Source organism: Prorops nasuta, unplaced genomic scaffold (assembly GCF_024137725.1).
Source record: "Prorops nasuta isolate Cenicafe-Biocafe unplaced genomic scaffold, Cenicafe_Pnas_1.2 PNAS00010, whole genome shotgun sequence".
NCBI classification, from domain to species: Eukaryota; Metazoa; Arthropoda; class Insecta; order Hymenoptera; family Bethylidae; genus Prorops; species Prorops nasuta.
Window position 1 is genome coordinate 6,872,099 of NW_027116807.1, and position 27,063 is coordinate 6,899,161.

General features: G+C 47.3%; 1 protein-coding gene across 1 annotated transcript in view; it reads left to right on the forward strand.

The window, feature by feature from the left end:
• Positions 1-27,063, forward strand: part of LOC136776796 (netrin-1-like) — a 114,186-nt gene that overhangs the window by 76,943 nt on the left and 10,180 nt on the right. The window contains 4 exon segments of the mRNA XM_066732646.1: positions 19,987-19,998; positions 20,001-20,080; positions 20,082-20,136; positions 20,655-20,756. Of these exon segments, the coding sequence (XP_066588743.1) occupies positions 19,987-19,998; positions 20,001-20,080; positions 20,082-20,136; positions 20,655-20,756 (249 nt within the window).

Here is a 27,063-nt window from a genome sequence, read left to right on the forward strand (position 1 = left end):
AGCTTTTGCAGAATGGTTGAGATGGTGGATGTAGGGGGGTAAAAGGGGGGAAGCTGCGTGTTCAAACAAAGGTGAGCGAGCAACCTGCTTCCCCATCCCCGCGCATCCAGCATCAGCAACACTGTTTCTCTCCTCTCGTCGATTCTCTCGTTTTGCCATGTAAGCGCCGAGGAGGCAAAGCAGGTTACATCCACCGGAGTGTCTCGTTATTCCCCTTTCTTATTCTTCGTCTTCTCTCTCACCAGCCGTGTTCCCCTCTTCATTCTTTTTTAACCCGCTCGCGCGGCGTGGCACCACCTATTACATAAACCCAGCGTTTAACTCTTTCGGCCACCATTTTCTCACCTCCCCCCCCCCCCCCCCCGCAACGAGCCAAGCGTTTTTCGATCCACTGCTTTCTCTCTCGTCTTTTGCTCCTTTCTTCCGCACTTTCGAAATTGCTGCTTCCGCTTCCGGTGAGATTCGATGGCCAAAGAGAGAGAGAGAGAGAGAGAGAAGATTATAAGCGTTTCGCTGAGAATCTTACGACGTGCGACGAACACCAGCTAATCGAACGCTGCCAACGTCGGGCTATATTCGTATGTAAATAGACGAAGAGAGCGCGCGAGCGCGCGATAAAAGCGTCCTTTGCTTTACATCAAAGGACGAGCGTACAAGAGCTAGGCGTCTCTAGCTATTTCTATGTACCTCGTACTTTTCGTCACGCCTCCAAAAGAGACTGGTCTCTCTCTCTCTCTCTCTCTCTCTTGATGGGATTGAATTTGCAACGAAAATTCCTATTAATTAGGTTGTTTCGCTCTCCTCTTCCTTTAACCCCCCCCCCTTCCCACGCTTCTTTTTCACACAGCTCGATCGAGTCGACAGCGTTAAAAGTAGAGAAAATCAATGTTGAATGAAGCGTGAACTATATAGCGTTATATACGTCAAGCTGGTAGGTAGAGTTTAGTACAAGAGCGTGAAAAAGTAACTAATCTTGAGGCTCGTTGCTCCCGATGCACAGAAGTTATTTAAAAGCTCGAGCCGAGTAGAGCGATTATAGCATAACCTCTCTGCGCGAATTCCAATTGATCAACGGCATTTTCCTTTTTTCTCTATCTCTCAGGATTTCTTCGCCTCCCTTTCAATTCCCTTCCGGCGCGGCGCGGCACGATAATTGCTTTAATCTGATTAACGGAATGCCTCGCTGCAGGTTCCCTCCCCCCCCCCCCCCCCCCCACTCACGGAACCCTTCTGAATTTCGCCAAGTCTCCGCCTGACACCTATATTACACCACTACCACTGCAAATCTCTTCTTTATCGCTGACTTTCATTTTCCCTGTGAAAAACGATAGCGAGTTTTTTTCTCGCTGCATGCGGATTCTACCGATTTTCCTGCGACTCATTAACGTCGAAAGCGCGCCAAATTAAATGCTTCGATTAAAGGAGCAACAAGAGTTTTATCAGAGGAACGAGACCGTTTCGTTGCGGACGATCGAATTAAGCGAGAAGGATTGATTGATTGGGGTGCACGATGGTGGAGAATCTCGGATTTTTTTAGTAGAGCAGCGCGTTCATGTTAGTCTTCCACACACGTGTGTATATATATATATATATATAGGTACACATCAGTGCAGCAGGGGAAAAACATGAAGTTTGAGAAAAGGCGTTTTAGCGTCTCCGCGTGCCTCAAAACTAACGTCGTTTATTCGTGAAACGTGTTCCCATTTCAAAAGCAGGGTATTTCCAGCGGGGAAAAACGTGACTTTCCCGGCCATGGCGGTAAATCTTTTACCAAGAGACACCCTGTAGACACGCTCGAGACCGGCTAACAATAAGTGCACCGCAAATGGAACGACAGTGACGATATTACGAGGCACCAGCTACGTACCTACGTACACCGTGCCATGCAAGAAGAGGACCGGACGCGGACGCTATTTTTTCTCCTCCCACCCCCGCCCCTCCCCTTTCTTCCCTCACCGTGCAAAGAATAACCAAATGTCTCTGCGAAGATAATATAGTTACATTTCTGTCTATACAGTAGAAATTGACGAAGCGATTCGATCGTGCACGAAGCAACAATATTACAACCTTGAAGAATTAACCGGAAAGAAGTTTGTAAAGCAGGAATAAGGATGACGCGAGGACGATGATCCTCTTCTGCACAGTCGATGCTGTTGGTTCCGGCTGCCCATGCATGGAAACTAGATACTCTATGATTCTCTTGTTATTCCGACGACCTTGACCCCACCCTTTCATAGCTCATTGGAGAAATTATGGCCGAGGCTGGTCGTACGTTTTAGAATGTGCCCTCGCACTCCCAACAACTTATCCGCCGGTCATCTTCTTCGTCATTGTGTTTCCCGTATTTAGACGTTAGTATCATAGCTTTTGATGAAATTTATGTAGCAAGCTCTGTCTCTCTGTTTTGTCTTCAAAATATCTGCTGCTGCTGATCTTCGAGGTGAATGTAAGCGCGCGCGTACGGAGGTACGTCGAGGCTTTAACGAGAGGTTTGGTGCGTTGAAAGGGAGAGGAGAGGAGAGAGAGAAAGAGGATTTTAAAGGGAAGCGGGTGGTCTGTCATATTTATGACGGCAATCGGTTAACGTCGGTCAAACCGAGCGAGAATCCCGTAGGGCCTTTTCGCGTCGAGTGTGAGGAAGGGGGGGGGGGGGGGGGGGTAAGGGGCCCTACGGTGGCATGCCACGCGACACCGCAGAGAACAGGCGGGTCCCGATATCGGGTTTCGGCCCATTACACCAACACCATCCTTGTATTTATTGCTGCCCCTCCCCCTCTTCTTTCCGGCCCCTTTTCACTCGTCAACGTTTCGACCTCTCGGCCACATAGTCATTTCGTTCGCTCTCGATCAAGTCGGCCACAACGACCACTCTTCGTCCCTCGTCCAATCATACCCATCGGTCAAACTCTATTTTTTGCGTCTCCTAATTGGTCCCAAGTGCCCCCCCCCCCCCCCGCCTCCCCTCCCCTCCCCTCCTGTCAACATCGAAGCATCAACCCTGAGGAAACTCCAGGCCATAGATACTCTCTTATCAATATCCCAAGAAAAATCGTCTCGTCTTCTGCAAAACCCACACGCACACACGCATAGAACCTTTACCCGAACTCTCGAGACGTACGACAGCTCGCGCGCCTTCTTCTTGGGCCGTCAAAGACACTCACGAGAGTCACCGCGGAACGCTCGATACTCTCAACGACGACGCTTGCCACTTTTACCCTAGCAAAGAATCACGCATCGAACCTTAAAAAGAGTCCCACTGCTGAAACACACTCGCACAGTGCAGCTGGCCAATCGCGAAAGCTCCTATGGACTCTTCTATATATACATATATATAGCACACAGTTTGCACCGAAGCTATATAAGATTCTTTGCTGCCGCATGCAGCACTCGACGTTGTTTGCTGCGAATAACGGCATAAAAGGGTATCGCTGTGCTTCTAGGAAATTTCTTATCGTTTAATTCCATTATAGTAATTACAAGTATATTTACAGTAGTTGAGAGAGAGAGAGAGAGAGAGAGAGACAAGTCTTATACGAGGTCTCGTTATGGTTTCACCGAAACGCAATCTCCCTAATTAGGTGGCTTCACGGTTGAATTATCGTTAAACAATCGGTGCTTGTTCGGCCGGCACAGCTGCTCGATCGATATACATCTGGGAAATATCGATTCCTTCGAGAGTCAAGCTTATTACGTGTATCAGAAGCGTGGCGCGGGCGCGTGGTGGTGCGGCCAGCAGCCTGAGGAGAATCGCCCTTATTCAGCCTCAATTCTTCGCACTGTTCTGCATCTGACAATTATCGCCCTCGCTACGTACTTTACTTCCCTTCTCTCCCCCCCCCCCCCCCCTCCCACAAAGCGAATACCAAGCAACGTCGAGTCAATGCCCACCTTTCATGCAATCATCCAAATATTTAAGTCTATCTTGGTACAAGTAGTTTTACAAGATAACCAATAATCGGCCAGCGATGAGATATTCTCAATTTCACATTCCAATTATTTTCCAACGGGTCCTTCAATTTTCTCGGTATAGAAAGGGCAAGAGTGAATTTTCTCCGCTGTTTTTTCTTTTTCCTTTTTTTTTGTCGAGTAGAACGCAGTACTAACGCGCGTCAGGTCGAGGCTGCTATCGCTCAACCCTCGCCAGCGAGCACTGTCCGATGGAATCTTAATGGGTTTCTGTACACGGAAGGCGAGAAATTCTCAGCAAAGGTCCTTTACATCCAACGCTACACGCTTACATGAAATTCGCCTTTCATTTCTTCTTACTCTTTCCATTCTCGAAAGCTTTCCATCCCTCACCATCATCGCGCTTGTATCCGTGGAAATTTATCGAACCTTCTCTCACCTTTGTATGTATATATGTGTGTGTGCTCGAGAAAATAAATTCTCGTCGCTTTAATAATTATATAACAATGGACACTGAGAAAATTCGCCACGTTGACCCAATTCTTTTTCTTTTGTCTTTAAAAATTGGCGTGGCTCTTGAACGCGATGCTGCAAGCTTGCCAATTTTGCTGAAATATACCGCTTCGGTATTTCTGGTCCACGCGGATTTATGACGAAAGAGAGAAGGATTTCAATTAAATATGATCGATGAAGAGGTTCCGGGACAACGTCAAGGGGCATCCGGTCGGAAAGAATAAATATTTTCGCCAACTCGCTCGCGCTTCCATGCAGCCAGCACCGTTATTTGTTTGCACACACAGACAGACATGCTTTCCTTCCTTTCTATACCGGGTGTGCGTCCTAACACGTTTCCTCTTAATTCCAATGTTTACATCCCTCCTCCCCACTTTGTTACGATCAGCCTCAAGATCTCTTATCTCGCGACCAGCATCGCGCGATTCTTTCCTCTCACCCTTCAATCTCTTCATTCGTGTTTTACAGCTAGAGAATTACGTTGGTGAAAAATGTCGAATAAATTTTCACGAGTAACACCCTGTATGCACGTGGTCCCGCGGTGCGCACACGGCACGTTGAGGAGATTTAAACGATGTCCAGGTATCGGGCCGCGTATTGTGTTTAGATTGGAGGCTGATTTACAAGCAGAACTTTAAAGCGCTTGTTTCACTTGCAGCGAGAATACGAGATACACACGTAGGTGCACGTGTAAGGCGCGCCAGGGCAACGCCGTACCGCGTCGCCGCCGACTCCTTTGTGCGAGAGGATTCCACGTGAAAACGTGCCTTTATGCACCGTTTGCAAAAACGCAGTAACGATACACCGTCCCGTTCCGTCCCGTCCACTCTATCCTTTTTAACCTCAAACGCTAAACTCTCCGCCTCAACGATCCTATTGTTAATTTACGTGGCGAGATTTTCAAATACCAACTCTCCTCTTAACTTTAGCTTCTTCCTCCTCCTCTTATTCTTTTTCCGTTTCAACTTCACCATTTGATTGATCGAAACGTTCGTTCTTCCTCCTGCAACGTCGCACCGATCAACTTCATAAATACACTAGCTGGGAGAGGGATAAACTAACCTAAAAAAAGGCAGCGCGGTATAACGCGACCAAAGTCCAATAAAATTCGGTCCGACTGCCGGGCCAAGGCAATCGTCACGTTTCACCAATTTTCTAACCTATAATCTTCATCCGCGTACAGATTTATTTCGATAAATCACTTTAAATGAGAAAAACGCGTGATTCCACGGAAAAATTCTCTCGCTCTGGCTGTTTTCGGAGACTCGAAAATGGATCGTTTCAGGATGAGTGTGAGTTTTCTGGGACAAAGGAGAGAGCGAGGGGAGAGGGAGAGAGCGAGAAAGATGTTTACGAGTCTCGATGGAGATTTCGTGAGATTTTCTCGAGAAAAGCCGTGACGTGACACCGGTGACGCTAAGCACGTACGAGGAATCGAGGAGGTGAGATGGCTCTAGTGTCCCGCGTGCTCGATTAGATGGCGCTAAGGTCCCTTACCGGCCAATCCTACCGACCTGGGCGGTCACGTGACAAAATGGCGTGGATTTTCGGACCTCCCGCAGCGCGGATCGTCGTAAAACTACGAGTATACGAGTGAACTTGCCCGTAAAGCCTGAATAAGTGCCGAGATAACGTGATATATCAATTGGCTCTCAACGATAAATTGCGTTATTCATCGGGGAATCGGCCAGCGTGTTTAAGAACGACGTACTACGTCAAAACTGGCAGGATTGCCAAGCCCCTTTTGTTCTTCAAACATTTCTCTCTCTCTCTCTCTCTCTCTCTCTCTCTCTCTCGAGTAAATCTCAGAAGCTGTACCGGAATAAATCCAAGAGGTTTTTTCTTCTTTCTCTTCATTTTACCGGGAAAAGAAAATTAATAAAGTTATGGAAGAGGGAGGAGAAATTTCGATGTCTCGCGCGATGTATTTTAGGGTCATTCATTAAGGTAAGCACGATAATTTGCGTTTCATCGAGACGCTTGCGTAGGATATTTATGTCGCGTACCGCTGTGTGGTGGACAGCGGCCAGCCGATCATCGATCATCTCTTAATGAGCGGCTCGACTAAAGAAGCGCGAGTGATGAGAAATGAAGCAATTAGCATACCAGTTCCGGCCATCTTTCGCTCTTGCATTTTCACATGAAATTTTCTCCTCTCCTCGTAATATAAACGCAGTGCCATTTGACTTTTCCGGAGACTGTAGTCTGATTTTTTCGTGGTTCGTCCTGCAAGAAGAGAGAGAGAGAGAGAGAGACGGAGAGTGTGTAGGTACATTTGACCTCCGGCGATCCCTCTGGGACCACTTGTATCCCCCCCCCCCCCTCCCCCTCCTCCTTTCCCCTATCTCGACTTCTTCTCGCCAACTATACAGCGCCCTTCAGCAATACTTACGAGCGACGTGTAAGCGAAACCAGCGCGCTCGCACAAACACAGCTTACGAGTCCTCGGCCCGAGGCACTATACGTGACAGTAATGCCGCGAAATCTTGAGAAAATTGGCGCAAAAAGCGTAGGAAGTGCATTAAATTTGATGAAGCATGCAGGAATTATAACTACGTTACGAAGCAATTACAAGACGCCTTGGGTAATGGTATTAACGACGCGACCCTGCTGTTTTTCATGTAACGCATTATCGTCCGGCGATTATACAATATAGGCGAGAAAGATCTGCGAAATTAGCAAAACTCGCGACGGCGAAGGACGGGGAGCAGAAGCGCGGCAGCGAGACATGTGTGCGGGCTCGACATACATATATATAAGTATATATAAAGGGGAAGGAATAAGCGAGTGGTGCAGTGCTGCAACGCTGCTTGGCAAATTCCCTCGTTTTGCTCACTTTGCATCTTCGCCGCGGGCTACGATATCGCTTCGAAGGGTGACACCGATATATCTGACATCGAGTGTCTGCGAGATGTCGAGTGGAAACTCGAAAATCCGGATTGCGGCTCCGCCGGAAATTGCCTCGGGACACCTACCTACCACCTCCTCCACGAGCTGCTCCGCCACCGCCGCACACCACGGGATAAATCTTTATCTCCCAGACTCTCATCCAGCACGTGTGCCTCGCGATCCCTGAAATCCCCAAAAATTGATTAAAATCACGAATAGAATTCAAACCTCCTTCCTTCCTTCCTGCACCTCGCCTTCGTGTAATTTCCTCCGCGTCGATTTCTATTTTTCCCGGTTAACCACTACATGAAAAATAACCTTATAAATCGTTCCATGGACTTTCGAGAAACGCTCGCTGTTCTCTTCTGCCTGCGCAGGGAGATTCGGAGAAGAGTTTTATGCAAATCAAAGTGGTTCGCTCGAATGATTCGCTTCTACAATAATGCTCGTACGATTCACAAAGGAATGTAAACAGTGCGACGTTGCTGTTGTTGTTGTTGTTGGTTTCGCGGAAAGAGGAAAGCTTTAGACTGCTTAGCATTTTCAAGTTCGAGCATGGCAGAAACATGAATGAGCAGCTGGGAGCGAAACGCTCGCATAAAGCGAGAAAGGATGGAGCACGAGGAGTCTTTCAGGCCATTGACCAGCCAGCTAGCAATTGTTCGATCGCGCACGACCAACTTTTGCTGCTCGCCAGCCTTAATTCAAATGCTTCTGACTCACTATCCGTCTGCTGTCCTACTCCCCCTCCCCACCCCCCACCCCCCCTCTACTCATTATTCTTTCTTCACTCGCATTCCTGTTCAATGAAAGAAAACGAAGCAATCGTAAGATTAATAATCAGATTCATTCGAATCGACGGGATCCATCACTGTTGTGCGAGTTTCTGTTTACCAACATTCGTAACCAAGCCAAATATTATTGTCAGAGTTGGTTCTCTAGCGAGATGCCTCGCAGAGTCGATTGGTTGATTCCTAGTATTTTAATCTCGATACTTCCTATTATTGAGCAGCGCGATGTAAACGTAAATAAGGAGAGGTTTTCGCGGAAAACTTCTACCATCTAATGTGTACTATAAGGTGGTATAGGAAGGAGCGTGTCTGTGGCTCGACTGGCGAGTGCTGGCTGCAGAAATCTCCTTTAGGTTTTTGAGTGTCCTCCGTCGATGACCCCCGCCAGATATACATCCCTGCATACCGGGTGGACCGAGAAACAGGTTCTCCTCCTCCCCTCCCCTCTCCATTCCGGTGCCACCTGTGGCGGGAGTGTACGTTCATGCCCCGACTCGACGAGGCTGGCATCGAGTTGTGTAAACAGGCTAGCGCGCGAGAAGGGGCCCCCTACTTGCTCGCTGCTGCCGTTGCTGCTGCTGCTCGGTGCTCTCCTCGACGCGTACAACACACTCATACAATCGCACTTTCACCTCGACGTGACCGAATACAAACTCGCGCTACAGATTTCGTCTCGTGCGTGCGTGATGCGCCCCTCTGATACAGCACTTCCGTTACAAAGCGTATCTTTTCTTTCGAGTGCTGCACTGCTGCAGATGTACGTCTCTCCACTGTGTATGAATTTTGTTACGCTTAGAGACGAGGAGGACCTCTGGTGTCAGGCTGGTCCACGTCGGAACTTGGCCAATTTTCAGTGTAGCAACCACCAAATACTTGTTTGTTTATTCATCGCATTTTACTGGACTCTGACTTTCTCGTCGTTGGACCCACAAGGTTGACTTTTGCATGTACGTATATCGGTGCGATGCACAGTCGACTGTATATATACATGTACAACGAACATGCATACACGGTGATAGTATCAAAGAGCTGATCGTACGCTGGAAAGCCGAGGGGCCCCTTTTCCACTTCTCTCCCTCTGCTCCGTCAAATCGATGCCGTGATAAATGGACAATTTGATCGAACACGTGATATACAGGCGTAATTACGGGCGCCCATTTATACACGTAAATTTATGCCTCCGTGAAACGAAACGTATATCCCTTTTTGTTTGTTTATTAGCATTGTGTTCGGTGTTCACTGTCGGACTGTCTAGGAGACGGAGATAAAGTTCCGGTATTATTAGAAAGTCGTAAAGGCGAAACGGGAAGAAACGCGCCTCGTTCCGTGGCGTCAGGTTAGTTACGCACGCGCATGCGCGGGAGACGAACGGGTGCCCGAGTTTTTTTCCCGCCACCTCGCAACTTTGCCGAGGCCTCGCTTCGATATTTCGACGACTAGACCAATTTTTCCGAGTGCGTTCGATCAACGACAATGGAGAGTTTATATATATAGACGGAGAGCTCGTTGCAAGGATTGTTCGCGAGAGGCATAAACGACTGTTGCATCCCGGTGAGGTTAAGGGTTAATTCGACGCCATTTTCTCGTTGTTCGACAGACCGCTGATGGATGGCTCTTGATGCGCGGCTTTCTCTTGACGAATGGGACGCATTGAAAAGAGTAAGGAGGGAGGGGGGGGGGGGGGGGGGGAGCTGCGTTTAAGTTTGACATTTGTCGGGCGGGTGACATTTCCAGGCGACTCTCTTCTCTCTTTTCTCTTTAGTAGCCGTCGGATCGCGGAGGCCCAAGGGTCGTGATCCTCGTTACTTCGACGATAATGATACCCGAACCAATGAGATTCACCGATAACTGCACCTCGTTATCCCGCACAGTGAATCTATAATATTCATCTAGCGTGCACACAACGATTACTTTATTTTTCCACTCTCCCTCTTTCGTCGAAGGATTATTCCAGACGAGTCGCTGAAATCAAGAGGGAGATTTTTCATCGAAATCCACTGCCCGAGACTCACGGCTCAACGCCTAGCCGTCTCGTAGTCAGGAGTAAACCTATATATCCCGTGAAAAGTATCTCGCGATAAAATCTCTTTTCCGGGCGCTTTAATCAAGCCGCCCGCGAAGATAAAATCTCGCGCAAGATTGCGCCCCTGGTCGGCGCGGCTGGCGCCCGCGCGCATGCGCACTAAGTCAGCGCCAATTCCAGATTTTCCGCGCCTTGGGCCATGCCAACAAGCTCACCCGGCTGGCTGGCTGGCTTATGAACCGCGCGCTCCTTCCTCTCGAGTAGTTAATTAAAAGCCACGCCAAATGTACATACGGTAAGAGTATAATTGAAACATCGTTTTATACTAGCGACTGACTGACAGGATTCGCCGTACGCTCTTTTTTCTTCCTCCTTCGTTTTTTTTTTCTTTTAAACTCGGGCCGCATTAATTCCCTCGCCTCGCCATTATTCAAATCGTTTTTATCGGCTCTCGACTTTTAATTTAACGCTGCTATACATATCGGTAGGGGAAGGGAGGATTGGGAGGGAAAAGCTGGTGCTGCGCTGCGGCGAAAGTTGCATGGCGAATGGAGATTTACAAGTGAGGCGCTATAGCTGCGGTATTTAAACTGGAGCGTCCTTTACGACTCTGTTTTATCCGAAGTGCGCGGTGTGGCGTTTCGCGTGGTCCACTCGAGACGCTTTATGACTTTGTTCGCACCGCGTGGACAAGCATTTTACGAGTTATGTCTCCACCCGAGTGCGTCATACCACTTTCCGCGATCCACTCTCGAGGAGCATACTCGTAAAAGATTTTCTCAAGAAAATCGACCCGAACCGTTAAATTTCATCAACGCGACGCAAATGTACTTTTTCCTACGTTCATTTTGGGCTCGATTGCCAGTAAACGTTTCGAAGGAAATTTAATGTTTAGCCGACGTTTCGCGCTGATGCGAATTACTCGATGGATGATGAAGAAGCAGTAGTAGTGGTATAACACAGCAGTGGGAAGAGCTGAGTGGATTGTCGATGGATCCAGTCGATTCCAATTAAGCTTCCTCCAAGTTTACCGTCGCTGCTGTTGCCGTTCCTCCTCTTCTTCTTCTTCTCCTTCCTCCCCAGTGGTAGCGCTTTCTTTGTTTCGCTCGCCTCGAGTCGGAGGAAATTGTGCATGGCACGTAGGACGCGGCGGACACGTTTCGTATTGAGATCGGCACTTTCGTAATTTTCGCGGATTCTTCGACGCGAGTTCGAGGCACACGTGCCTCGTTGCTGGTGAATCCCAGGGGGAAGAGAGGAAGGAAAAAAAATTGTGAAACTGTGTGGTGTGGAAAAAAGTGGACGGAAGAATAGAAGGAACATTGAAGTTGAGGCGAAGAAGAAGGAAGAAAAGAAAGAAGAGGAAAGTAGCGCGCTGTTCAATCAGCTTTCTGTGTACACTAGGGGGTGGGGGTGAGACGGAGTGGAGGGGGGGGGGGATACGCCGACGGTCCCGGGGGACGTCTGAAAAAGCCACCGAGAACCGGTTCAAGTTATGAATGCGAATTTCTTTTTCCTTATACTGATTAGGGGGGTGTTGGGAAAACCGACATAGTGGGGGGGGGGGGGGGGGAAGGGGGAGGTTCTAGGGGATACACCGTGACGGGAATATATCAGACTGCTTCCGGCGTGTCTCGAATAAAACTTTGAAATTTCTTATCGATGAGCACCTGCCAGGTACTGCTGCACCTAGTTCGACCACCAACAATTTCATCAAGCACATTTCTCCCGCGCTCTTTTGCTTATAGCTTTCTTTTTGCAAAAACCATATCCACATTTTCTCTTTATATATATAGAACAATAATATCTTGTAAAGATCGCCTCTAGTGCACACTCGCCAGAGAAATTCCCACTGATAAGAATTAAGATATCGATAGTTTTATGCTAGATAATATCTCGACTTAGAAGGATGATACGAAAGTGATCACAGCGATAGTTGACCCAAAAGAATTTCGTGGACGTGAGCATTTTTTTTCCGGATTGTTTGTTTCGTCATTAAGAAAAAGAGATTTGGGACCGGATGTGGATAGCCGAGGTGCAGTTTGTCGAAATCCTCCTCCGGCGTAGAAAGAGAGAGAACGTGGGCCGAAAGTGGCCATCAGCGAACAACCGGGAGCTACCCGCTGGGAGTTGAAACACAAGTGGGCGAATTTCGGCATGCAAATCATTCGCAGATCTCCTCCAACTTCCAAATTCCCGCTGTTAAGGTTCTACAAGCCCCGATTTGTCTTGAGAGGCAAATGAACGGTTGGTAAACGCGTGTACACTCCAACGTGCATCGCCAATTGTAATGCGTACATCAGGGCTGGGAAATTTTTGCACATTTCAGTTGTTCGCTATATAGTCACTAATAGGAAATCCCTATTAGTGACTATAGTAAATAACTGAAATGTGCAAATAATTCCGAGCGCTGGCGTATATTATATATACATGTGTGCGTAAAACGCTCGTTATAATTTTCGCGCACCGATAAAAAGCACAAAATTAATAAAGAACAAACTAAGAAACTCATTTTTTCCTCACAGAAAGAAGAAATCCACGTTCCCCGCTCGTCGCGCACAATTTATAAATGTACGACTCGAAAAATCTGTTTTACCGACGGAGAAGCTTAAGGCGATCCCGCGCAAGTTCCCCGAGTTGGCAGAGAGAGAGAGAGAGAGAGAGAGAGAGAGAGAGCAGAAGAAGAATGTCGAATCGACGGGGGACGTCTCGGTAACATAATTGAACGCGCAACTTCCGGGATGATGTTCCCGTCCTTGCACGGCACTCCTCGCGCGCGCACTTTCCGCGCAATTATTTTCCCGACGTTTTCGTTTAACGGGCGTAATTTATTAGGCGCTTCCGCTTCGTTTAGCGGGCCAAAAATATCCGGGATTCTCGCATTACACGAGTGGCATAAACCACTGAGAGATTTGCGGCTTCGCGTTTCGTACATCCATTAAACCTGCTTTGTTGCTGCTTCGACCGCGAGCGTGTGCGGCCCCTTAAGAGCACAACGCCCCCCCCCCCCCTTCCTACATGATTTTCACGTTTATTTTCCAATCGAGCAACGCTTCTTCGGCTCGTTAGTTCCCGCGTCCATCCAATCGCTTGCAGTCGCGAAACAAAACGATCTTAACGCGAATAAATATACAATATTCGATCTCTGTACGGTAGCTCCGTGACCTTTGACCTTTCGCAACCGGCCGTAGAATTTTCAAAGTCGAACGCACGATTCCATACACGGTGTGTGTATACACTGTGCGGAGAACGGAGTCGAGCGCGACGTTGCGGGCGATCGCTCGAGATAAAATAAAAATATATATATGGAGAAGAAGCACGAGCTCGCTCGCTGTGTTTGGGCTTGGATGGATCTACTTTATCGGGCTTGGCTGCGCTGGGCCTGCCCAAGGGAAATCAGCCTGATAATCCGATTAATAAATTGGCTGATGCGCAGAGCCTCTGTCCCCACACGTTGCTGCTGCTGCTGCTCTTCCACTTTTAATTGACTGCGTTCACCTATCGAATTATTGCTTTCCCCCCCCCCCCCCCCCCCCCCAATGGTTTTCTATCGTTTCCCGTGATACAACGAGCAGAGCCAACGCGCGCAGTGATTAACTATGAATAACGATAAAACGCTGAAACTATAAAACAACGAATCTGCGTTTATCACTGCGCGTTATTCAGCGACGAAAAATCGCGTTTACATCGCAGCTTTTTACAAGTACTCGCGTACTCCGTTCGAGAGCGTTATATGCAGTAAACTGTATATAATCGCGGTGAAATTTAATCCTGGAGTCGAGTGAAAAATCGACGATGGAATATTGCGGTTGTTAAAGGTTGCAATGTTATTTGGCGATTTGATCGGGTGAGGGTAGGTACGGTATATTAATCGGCCCTTTAACCCAAATGCGCGGGGCTCGGCCGTCCCGTCGAACATAAGCACCGCGCCAGGTATACATATATATATAACGCGCGGGGAAAATATATCCGGGCGCGGCTGTAATTCGATGCCCATTTTCGTGGCATTATAAAATTCTAATTAGTCGAGGTAGATTTATGTCGGCGGTTGAAAGGGCGCTGGTTCCCCATAAAGATCTCTATCTGACCACCCATCTCGGGGATCGGTTTGTGAACGGGCCGTGGCACGCTGGGCATGGCTGCTGCACCACCTCCAGGAGGAAACCTCCGTGGCGGAAGAATCGTTTTAAACAAATCATCTGGGCTCCCTCGAACGATAAGCAGCGGAAACCAATAAGATAAATCAGGCGAAAGCGCCAATTTGACGGATTATTTCTGGTTATCCTCCGGTGCAGTGTATATATATATATATATATATATAGTGGCGAGCACAGAAATTCAATTAATCGAGCGCAAAATCGCGCTTGGCTAGAGTCACGTCCCAACTGTCCGGCTTGTATTCCTAGAAAGACACGGACATCTATGCCTAATCGGATTATCGCTGTAAAATTAATTGCCGTCTGATTTATGGTAGGATTATCTTCTTCTTTCGACCGCGTCTCTCAAATCTCAATCGAACAAATTGGACGACTGAGATAAGGGCGATATTGATGATGATGATTATTATTATTATTATTATAATGATGGCGTTGTGTTTATATAAAACGGTCGATTTATGGATTTGTATACGGCAGGCTCATATATTTAGCTCGTTGGTAAATAATTTCAGAGGAGTAACTGGGGAAGTGTATGAAGGGGGGGGGGGGATTAAGGAGGCATTAAAGAGCGTTAAATTATATTGAAAGCAGATTATACGCTATAGCTCTCCGGCTGAGGAGAAATTTTTGTCGCGGGGATTTTAGTAATCCTTTAAATGGCCACGTGGCATTCACAAACCTTGCAGAAGACGAGGTGACGCTGATGCTGATGCTCGATAGAGAAGAAAGCTTGCGAGTTGAGTTTTTGACCCCCCCCCCCCTTTCCCTACCCGATGTAATCGGCTTAAAGGCGTCTTAACAATGTCACGTAGATACACGAATAAATACGCGTGCACTCGTGAAGCCGGCGCGTCGCTAAGTTGAATTTACGAACACCTTTTTCGGCCACGCACTTCTTTATTCTTTTTCATTTTTCTCTCTTTTATCATTCTTCCTTCCTTCCTTCCCCTCCCCCCCCCCCCTCCCTTCTTTTCAACGTGCTCGCTCAAAGACCGCGATAATCTCGGCCAGCAGCAGCATTCACGTACCTACTATATAGATACCTGCCTCTCTCGTCCAATCTCTTGGTCCTTCTCTTGTAAAAATGACAGTCATTTTACTCGGGAAGAAACTTATTTCACTTACTATCTTGCCCGCACGGAACACGGAACAGCTATTTTTAACCCCGAAATAACGCTCGTCTCTCTCTCCTCTGATGTATACCACTTTCCAAATAGAACTCGTATATACGCCTTGTGTTGCTGCTGGAAGTAAGAAATATTCTATATAGGTATAGTGGTGAGTGATATTACAGTAGAAGGAATAATATTTTGAGAGAAGGCCTATTTTTTGTCGTTTCTCTCTTCACGCACAAGAGTGGATATCGTCGATTCGATCGAGGTCATTAGTGGAATTAGTTTGGTTGAAAAGATCTTTTGGCGTAGGTAAACGTTGACGAAGACCGTACACGATAAAATGTTTAATCGCATTAGCATAGAGGGGGCCCCGGACCCGGTCCGATGAAATTAATGCGAAAACAAAGTGATTTAATTAGCGCGCCCCTTTTTAAGCCGAGCTGCACCGTAGATAGCGCACATCTGTACCACGCGTCGTGGATTAATGTAACGCCGGAATGTAAATAAAGAGCGGGCAAGCCGAAAAAAAGAGATGGAAAAAAGGAAGAATAGGGGGGGGGGGGAGGCAGCAGCTATGCGTGCATTTTTTGCAGCAATACTCGCAGTCTGGCAATGCAATCGCAATTAACCGCTTTTCAGCGGCTACTTCGTGAAAAATTACGAGGCGAGCAAAAAATGGCCGACGGCGCGCGCGGACCAAAAAAACGACGAGCGTCATTTTTAATCCGTCAGGAGAGAAACTTGGTGAAACCAGTTTTCGCCACTCTCACCCGATTGCCAATTGGCGAGGAGATTTGCATCCTACGGGCCTCGCTCGAGACTAATCTTGACGCGTTTCCACAAAAATCTTCCCTCTTCCCTTGGTCCTATCCAGTTGGACAAGATCGAGAACACGGCTGACATAACCTATTTCGAGCGTTCAGTCGTATCGCGAGCTCGGTCGGTAAGGTAGAGAGGGGGGGGGGGGGGAACCAGCCGGTGTAGAACGCTAGATGTGGAACGCCGGGTTGGGACCGCGACTGCAGCGCCACCACCTGCCCGCCAGCGACCTGTTTCCGCCATTTTTGAAGCTTCCCTTGACAGGCAAGGTACTGGCAGGCAGGCAGCAGCCGAGTTGGCGTTACACGACCTTTCGAGGAGGATCTGATATTTAATAAGAAAGTTACGTAAGTCCGTGGCAGAAACAGGGAGAGCGGAATAAAGCAGGTTTGCACAGCTCGGACTATCAAGCTCGTCCATTTGGCAGAAGAAGAATAAGAGGACTCGCGCGGCGATGCAGACTCGAGGAATCAAGCCAATCATCGATATTCATTAATAGACGGAAAACATTTATCGCTCGATCCAAGCGTTCGTACATCGATAAAAAGTCGAGTTCTTTCTTCGATCGAGAAAAAAGTTATATGTCGGACGAGAAAATAGCAGTTTATCGTTCGCCTCTTAATTCAGTTTGGGTCAGGGATAAATTGGTTTGGAATTTCGCCGCGTGGTGGCGGTAGTGTGTAGTTCCCAACACGATTCAGAGACTCCGAGTCGGAGTTCTTCCAGCGAATAGCGTAGTTCGAGGATAGTGAGAACATAGCAGCGGCGTGTAACACGTACATACGTGCCACGAGCCACGTAGTGGTAGTGTGCGTACCAGGGGGATCCCGGAATAAAGAACGCCAAAGTCATAACTGGCAACCGCGCAGGGAGGCCATTTGCACTTCCGCGAAACGGATTAATCTCGACCAGTACGTCGATTTCAGAGAGAAACCAGCAGCCGCGCGCGATACGTCACTTTTACGGCGTCATTTTGAAAATCGGGTCGAGTCCAATTATAGTTATAGCACAGTTGCGCGATTTGATTTTCGAATTACACATGTTCGGTATATCACCGGCTGAAGGGAGAGAGAGAGAGACTATTTTCGCCTTGAAGTTATTTGCCAGTCTGAATTGTTGGGAAGAATGTGAAAGGTGGGACGACCGGTTAGCGGACGACAGCCTCGGAGAGATTACGATTTTTCTGATTTTTCCTGACACGACGCTTGGAGTCTTATCGAAGTTGAAGGATGCCGGTAACATCACGCTGGAAACTCTTTGACGGCCGTTCTCGCCTATTTCCTTTTTAATCGGGACTCCGAGCAACAAGCGTCTCCCCCCCCCCCCTCCACTTCTATCCATCTTCCATCCCCCCTCCCTCTCCAACGTCAACTTGTTAACGTCTCTCGGCCCTGTCGAGTCGGCCATCAAAATCTGCGAATCATAAGTAGCCAAAGTTTTCGCCGTGCGAAGCCACACACACACGCACGCGTATAAAGAACGGATTATTAAAATTGAGCGAGCAGCGAGTCAACAATCGGTCATCCACTGCGATATAAATCTTCGCACACACACATATATATAGACGTTATAACAGTACCGAAGCTTAGGGCTACGGGAAAAACGTAGCTTATGAAATTCCTGGGTGGTTTTTAGGTTAAGTGGTCGTTCACGCGTCTCGTCGACGGACAGATGGACGCGCGAAACGTCAAGGGGGGAAGATGTATCGGTAGAGGGAGCGTCGTCCAGCGGCTCCTACGTAATTCGAGGCATTCGCCGAGTTTTTTTTTTTTATTGTACCAGAAGATCGCCACGCCCTTTGGCTAAAATGTAAAATCAGCGTGATTTATGAGCGAGCGCGCTCTCCCCCCTCTCCGCCGTGGGTGTCTCGCAGTCATGTTTATATTAGCAGGCAATAAGTGACAAGCCGGTATATCTGTTCATTTTACAGGCGTAAACTTGAGTTACGGCCCTCCGCGCGTCCTATCCTGCCTCTAGTACGCCTCCTCCCTCCCTCCCCCCCCCCCTCTTCGCCATCAGCCATTCACCGAGATACCGTCAACGAGCAACATTCGATATTTTCCAGGACGCTCGCTCAGCTCCAGTATTTTTGCCGAATCCTCGAGACGAAAGAACCGCAAGAACATTATCGTAAGGTTAATCCGCGAATTTTTACCTCCGGTCGCGCAGCGGTCGTTACATCGCAAATTTATAGCTTGCCTTATTACGACCGTATACTCCGGAGACTCGTATTAATTTAGATAATATATTATCTTAATCTGACGCAATTTCTGCCGTTGTGCTTCATATCGCTGGTGTTGAAGATTGAAAAATTAACTCGCGCGTCGTTTGGTCAGGTTTTGTTAAAAACTCGAAAGGTCGCGTGACGAGTGTGAAAGAGTAAAAAAATTTGTTGGAATTTGGCGAAAAAAAAAGAGAAATATAGCGTAGCTAGGGAAAATCTTGCAATTTACTCTTGTTTATCCCGCGTGGGATTTGAAAATTCACGAGGGTTCGACTCGTAATAATTCTCAATTGTCGGGGCGGTGCGTTCTGGTTGCGATAAATCTTGGACGCGTACAATCAAAATCCAATCTGTCCCGGGTTCTATTGCCAACGGAATTCACCTGGAAATTAGCTGCGTGCGCTCGAATAATAGTTGCAGCTTACTCTATACGGCCACTCAAAACTCATTCATTTCCTAATTGCACTTATGAATCACGCTTGGAGAGCCCTCCGCTCTACATAGGTAAATCAGCAAGATCGATTAGCTGTCACTCGGGGCATCAACGCAACAATGCAACGAGGAAAACATGAAATTTTACATTTGTTATCACGAAGAAACTTCCAAGCAGAATTTTCATCCTTCGCTTGTCGCTTTGCGCTCTAAAATAATTCAGCCCCCCCCCCCCCCTCCCTCTTCCGAACAATCGATTGAATTTGGCATGAAATCTGAAATACCACAAAGCGACGTTGCAAATTGTGATAAAACTATAATTAACGCGTCATTCTTCGAAACTTAATAATTCTCGAATAAATCGAAAACTCGAGTATTCGAAAACCTAGAAGTGTAAAATTCCAATTTTGCAAAACCTTACGTATGAAAACCTAGAAGTGTAAAATTCCAATTTTGCAAAACCTTACGTATATAAACACGCCTCCGCACATCAACCTACTTTTCCACGACAAAAACTTTCCTCCGAGTCGTGTTATTGTTCTCCTTTCCCGCCCAACTTGGAAAATCGTCGGAAAAAAGGAAGAAACGACGTCGAGGCGCGAAGCTTCGGTGTATAATCGAGGCTGGAAAATTTGCTCGAGTAAATTACAGCGGAGAGATTGGAGGATGTTTATCGGGTTTTCGCGCGCCAAGAGTTTCAGAGGCGAAAGATCGAACCTGATTGATATTTAAGCGGATATATCTGCAGGCAGGCAAAGGTGGCGGCTTGTCAGGATTAATTAACGACACGAGACTGTTCGTTAAGAAAACGTCGATTTACTCGTGAGGATGTGCCGTGGTGGATGTAACGATTTATATCTGACACCGTCGACTCGCGAGTGTTTTGCCATTGGAACCGGCGCTAGTCAATGCTCAATTATCAGCTTTCAATTGGATCCAATTAACCGGCTAATAACGAGTCATTGTCGGAGGTGTCTATCTTGCTCATCCTCGATGGCCGCCGCCATCTTGGATTATCGCTGATCTTTTTGTCTCGATAATGGATGTTGAGGAGTTGGGAGGGGGGGGGGGAGATCTCGTAATAATTAACAGCTGACGTATTGTTTTCTTCTCGCAGCCTGCGACTGCCACCGATCGGAGCCTCGGGGAAGACGTGCAACCAGAGCACGGGACAGTGTCCGTGCAAAGATGGCGTCACTGGGACAACCTGCAAACCGTTGCGCCCGCGGCTACCAGCAGAGCAGATCCCACATTGCTCCCTGCATCAGTAAGTGCTGTCCTTTCGTTATCCAACTACGTCTCATCGCTATCCTCTTTTTACCTTGTTTTTTTATCTATTTCGAGGAGCGGATCAGTCGAACCTCTTCGATATCCACGCGATTTCAAATTAGGCTAAATTCCTTGTGCCCAAAGTTAAAGAACATCATAAGGATTTTCCGCAATTTTCTGTACCTGAAGAAACGAATTGATCATTATTGATTGAAACGCGATGATCGAAGAGGTTCAACTTCCACAAAATTTCCCTAGAAAAGTCACTAAAAATCGTTCTTGTAGCACCATCGAATTTAACAATCTTCCTCGTGCGCAAAGTTAAGGAGTATCATAACGATTTTCAGCAATTCTCTATACCCGAAGAAACGAATTAATCATTATTGACGCAAACGCGATGATCGAGATGTTTCAACCTCCACAAAATTTCCCTAGAAAAATAACTAGAAATCGTTCTTGTATTAGCACCCTCATATCTAACGATCTTTCTCATAAAATTTGGTTTTCCTCCCGTAGAGATCCCGAGGGTCGTGCAGACGCAAGGAATAGCTGGGGAGGACAGCGGGGAGAACGAGGATGACGATAACGACGAGCGAGGATACGACGGCCGAGCCTCCGGTAAGTTTCCCTTTTCCCTTTTTGCTGGTTTCGTGAACCGAAGTTGCTGAAGAGGAACTCTTTTGAGACTCAATATTCCTCTCTCTCTCTCTCTCTCTCTCTATATATATATATATATATATATTATAATTAACCAATAAGAATACAAAGTTATTATTGAATAATGGTGGAACGAAACGGTTGCGCTGTTTATAGGTCGATGAAAGCAAAGTGGAGGTGATTAGGGAGCGTCGTTGATGTATCGCTTGAAGTTTGCTGCAGTTCGGTTTGCATTTCTGATGTCTACACACATGTTTATGAAACGCGCAGGCAGGCAAGCAGGAAGCTGCGAGTAAACGAGCAGGCCGCAACTGAGGGTAGTTTTAATTAAGCCATTAGGGGTGGCTGAGAGTCCTGCAGCAACCGGCTAGACGTTCTACTCTCGATCCCCCCCCCCCCCTCCCCCCTCATCCTCAACTCCCTCCTCGCAATCTCCACTGCTAAATTAATATCGCGCGCTTACAATTACGTTCCACTACGCCACGTGGTAACTACGTACTGTACGCTCCTTCCAAATCTATTCTCTATCCTCCCCCCCCCCCCCACCCTCACCCTACTCCACCATTACTCGCTCCATTTTCTTCTCCACGGCCGCGAGATAACCTTATCAAATCGACTGGAATTTTCCTACGCCAGGATAGAATCTCGCGAGAAGTACCATACGGACTGCATAAAATTCCTCGATAACGATTTCAAGCGTGGCGGAAAAAAAGTCAATTGCATATCTATATGTTAATGCGGGCTGCAACTGGACGCGTAATTCTCCGGCGCCCACGCGTTGGCCGCGAGGCTCGACGCCCAGCGACCGATTGCTCTTGCACACCTATATATATATATATATGAGACCGATCACCCTCGTCTATTACATTCTCAATCTCTTCTATATATATATATATATATACGCACAACAACATCGCTGGGCTCAGCCTCCCGGAGTTTTACGAGGACACTCAGCACCACTTTGGGGCATTTCGAGGGTGGCACCGAGGTCCTCCACGGTAATTCCTGCAGTGGGGCTCGGCCCAGCCGCGAGCAGAGGCCGAGTCATCGCAAGGAGAGCAAGAAGGTAGGAGCTGGAAAATTTCACAGACTCTATTATCATCGAAGCTCGGCGATTGTGCTCGATGACTGGGACAGACGTACCTGAAGAAAGGAGGAGGGGGGCGTTTTCGGTTGCTGGAATTCCAAGCTGCTATCAATCCCATGGGTCCATCTCTCTCGTGGCGGGTATGGAGCGGTTGAAAATGCCTGGCAGAAAACTCGTTCGCTATCGACAAAGTACCTTGTCATCGTCGAGAGTGCACTTATACTCCCAGCCAAATAACCGGTGTGTACACTCTGAAAGAAACGCCTCGAGTGGCCACCACTCGCAATCCCTGCAGCTCCTCGGCTTCTCCGAGGAAACTCGAGCGCAAAAATCACGAAAACTCTGCGAATGCCAATAATCTGCTTTGCTGCGTCGTTTTGCGAACTCCCCCCCCCCCCCCTTACATCAATATGCAACACCTTTTCTATTTTTCTAGTGTGCGACTTTATTTTTCCTTCAACGCCTCGCATCCAAAGTGTACTATATATATCGCAATAGACACGTGGCCGTAGAAAATCCATCAGGATGGATCTTTAAACGACTGATCAAACAAGGATCGACTCTCGAAAGGGGGGATTTTCGCAATGGGGCGTGTTTGTACAATGGTTTCTCGAGAGTGTGCGTGCGGTTTGTTGATAGAGAGAAACGGGGCCAGGTAAATTGACGAGCGCACTCGTCTGGGACGTTCTGCGCGTCGAGCGTTCGGAAGCAATGTTGTGCCATTAGAGCCGCGCTGCTCCAATGAAATAATAATAATAATGAACGAGCGTTTAAGAGCTTCCGAAACGTTCTTCGGCCGAGAGCAGTTTCCTTACTATGTATATACATATATATATATATATATGTAACAAAGCCAATTTATTCGTGCTCGAGAATCATCGGTAAGGTTCGTGCGAGTCGTTAGATTCGATTATTATTATTATTGGAGTACTCGAACGACGCGATCCGGCAGATATTCGTCGCAATAACGATTGGCCTGTGCATTTGGCACGTATATATATATATATATGTATGTATACAGGAGAGACTCCGTAGCGCGAAGCGGAAAGGTCCGTGAGCGTCCGTTGAATATGCCTACGCGCTCGGATAAATGCTCATCGGGAGGGAGAGTCTTTTCCGTTTCGGGAAACATAGGCCTTGCACACTGTGTATATATATATAGCAAATCGATTTCTTCTACTCGAGAGCAGACATCCCCTGCTTCTTTTCTCCCATTTATCGACCTTATCCATCATTCCGAACAAACGAACGCCAACTACTTTTATCCTTTATTAATCAATATATATATATATATATATATAGAAATGATTAATCGGAGCTTTAGGTAAAATCCTGGCTTTAGGTAAAATCCTGCCACGTCACTTGGCTCTCTCATTCTCCAGTTAAGTTTTCATAAAATTCTTCGCGCGGCGCATAAATTTGCAGATTTATCCAATTAGGCGGGAAATTTGTGGGAGGAAAGAGTCACTCGGTGATTTTTATTATTGGAAAATATGGCTGGTTGGAAAGGAAGAAAAGTTTGGCGGCTTTTAATAATTCATAAACAAAGATTTATGTGGTCGAAGGCTTAAAGTGGAAGCCGAGCGCGCGCGATAAATCCGGAGATTTTAATCGAGGTCCGGAAGCCAGTTTACGGATCGTCGTATAATATAACTTGGCCGGAACTTGTTTGAGTGGAAAGGGTTGGGCTCGCTGCTGCTGGCTACGACGAGGAAGAAAATGGGAGGGAGGGACCAGACGCGAGTAAGACGGGCTCAATTAGTTTCGATTTAAATTAGCCTGGGACCTCGGTAATTAACTCTCCTTCCGCCGGTTCCGCCCACCCCCCTCCCCCCTCCCTCCCTCTCTCTCTCTTACACATTACTACAACAACAATGAAACAACCTCGCGATTCTCGTTATTTCGCCATCCGGAATCCGCACGCAAGATCCGTCGAATAATGCGCCACCTGCGCTGACCTTTGACCTTGACCTTGACCTCTTGACATCGTCATCCACCTGGCCGAACCTATTCGAGAAAAGAAATTCCTCTCGTTGCTTTATTATTATCATCGTCGTTACGATAGAGAAATCACGCGGAGGAATCTCGGTGGCTGAAGAGTCGGAGGGGGGAGGTGGAGGACGAAGAGGAGCAAAAGGAGATAGCACAGGTCGCCGTCGGAAGAAGGAAGATGAGGGATATTGGATAAACTAGTTAATGGGTTATTCGTGGGAGGTTCAATTGGCGCGATGGCTAATTGAATTACGAGGGAAGAAGCGGGCCAGAGCATTGGGAGTGGGGGGGGGGGGGGGGGGGGAGGTACAAAGCGGCCGAGCGAGCGAGCCAGCGATCCTGCAGCGGTAAACGTATCTCGGAGTGAGTGATTAGACCTCGCGCGATGATTGAGATACTCGATGCTGATATTAACTCGAGTGCGTGTCATCTGCTCGCCGAGTCCATCAATCCAGTCCCGACTCGCCTCGCTGAATACCCCCCCCCCCCCCTAACCAACACCACCGTGGATCATCTCACGCACGCACTGGGCGATACCTCGCGCGAGTAAAACGTCCATTATTTGCTTTATTGAAAATATTATGTACCCAATGCGTCTGCACACGTATAATCTCGCTCGTGTTGTTATTGAAGAGCGAGAAATGAATTGAGAAAAATGTCGAGAGAGCTTGTTCCTCGAAGCCATCGTTCTTGTGCTGTTTGTTTACGTTTTTTTTCTTCGCGTTAGCGACACGACGCGCTCCGAATGGAGGCTTAACGACGTGTTCCTGCGCTTATATATATATATATATATATAGCGTCGTTTATGGTGCTTTTTTTTATAGGATTTGTAATTGTTTGGAGATGCGAGACTGTTCGGTGAGCTTTGTGTTTTAGCGACGGTGTGGAAGCGACACGCGGAGTCAGCCTCGTAAAGCAACGTCTCAATTATAAAAGGACTCGGCATGTGCCTTACGAGGCAGCTTAAGCACCTCATAGCGGGCCCTTAATGGTCGCGTGGGAGTCGGGTTGCACCCGTTGCACCGAGAAATCTCTTCCTCCTTCCACCTCCCCCCCCCCTCTTCTGCAACGAGCAATCCGGCCAAATTAAACGACTCCGATTAAACTCACTCCCCCCCCCCCCTCTTAACTATATATATATTAGATTGTCGCACTCTCTCTCGTTTTCTCATTATCCACCTCCCCCCCCCCTCGCAAACGCCATCATGACGTAATTACAGTTCTAGTCACGTGTTATTCTTTTACGTATATATATATATATATATATAAGCTGTGCCACTATAAAGCAAATTGTATAGAGTCGCAGAGAGATAGAGGCTCCAAGTGAAATAATGGATAATAGTGCGAACACGATATGGTAGGTATGGTCGATAGTCCAATGGCACGAAATGGCAGCGCGCAACTAGTCTTTCTAGCTCTATCGAATTTTCAAGCATATTATTCGATCTAATAGGAAAGTTGCATCCGGCTGGTCTATGGCCAAGTCCAATGGCTCGGCGACACGTAGCGGCCGGTCATCGGCCAAACGTGGAATGAAGCTCCAATTCCCCCCCCCCCTCCCCCCTCCCCCAGTCAATGTTACTCTGCTGCTGCGAAACTTTGCCTCGCGTTAAGACTGCGAGCTTTCGTCGCGAACCATCGTTAAATCTGCATAATTTAACTATAGTACTTTCTTGATTTATATATATATATATATATTTGTAGTTTGTTTTTTTTTATTCCATCGTTGGATGAAGTATCAAGCGAAACATACGCGCGACTGTTCGCTGCAAACAATTTTATACGGTTTTACGACCCCGCAATTTGCTAGTATGGGTGTAATTAGCGAGGAGGAGCGAGGAATAATAAGCGTGTTAAGCTGCATCGAGGGTGAAACTCCTGAATGAGACAATTTATCATTATTTGTAGCAGCATCCACTCGATTCATTGTTGACTTTTCATTGTCGCGCCCAGCGACCCTCGTAATATCTTCCACGAGCAGTTAAGAACTCTGGGTTGGAAATAAATGAGCTTCCTCGAGGAAGAAGAAGAGGCTGAGGAATAAAGAGGGGGGGGGGAGGGGGTAGAGGCTTGGGAGAAAGACTCCATTGTACTCTGGAAAGTTTAGCGAGACTCGATAAACCTCGGCGTATCGGCGAAACTTCCCAGATCCCGACAACGGATAACAATATCAAGTTTTTCCACCTGAAACACTGAATAACCCAGACTCTCTTTACATTATACTCTTTTTTATCCGCTGGTACCAAACTTATTAAATATATAAAGACTAGCGAGTGGTTCCACAATTTTTTCTTTTTATTCCACAAATTTTTATATCACAATGTACATCGCGTACTATATATATTTATTTTAATCCGTGTGGAACCGTCAGATCCGCGCAGATTTTAGAAGAGAACAAACATTAGATCCGAAATGGAGGACTCGAGTCAACAACGTCCCGGCCAATTATACGTTATTTATTTCGATCGAGCAAATATTTTAGCTGCACGTATTATTAAGTTATTAGCTGGTAATTGAGGGTGTTCCTGTAACAATCGTGTTTCACCATGGTAATCGACCTCAATTAGTTATAAAGTACGTCGAGCGTAATTCGATGCTGAAACAACAATTATCGTTTAAAATAACTATAAAGGTTTGGATGTGCATGCAGCGGCGTGTGGTGGCGGCACAGCCGGAGGAGGGAACGCAGCGGGAAACGGGCTTAACGCATCGCGACCAGACGGAGCGTGAAATTTAACGCGAGTATTGGCCGTTTTCCGCTTGATTTCTCGCGTTCCGCCAATAATCCCAGATGGCGCCTCGACCATCCTCAAAACTTTCCCCCTATACCGCGCACTTACCTGCCATTTTTATCGCTCGACCAACCTGCGCGATCTTGTATCTTTCTTTGCGTCTAACCCCCTCCCCCTTCTCTCTATTAATTTGGGATTTTTTTAGAAATTTTTATGCTCGCAAATACAGAGGATTTGTTCGATAAATATATTAACTATATATATATGTATATAGATATATAGCTGTGCAGTGTGGAAGGCGCGCGTCTTTGTTGCCAAGTCGCGACATGACCGCGTTTATAGTTCCGGATGCGGGAGAATTCCGGAGACCTCGGACGAGTCGCGGAGATGAATTAAGCGAGAGCGAGAGAGAGTAAAGTGATTTCAAAGCAATCTCCTTTCGGAAATCGGAAGCAGA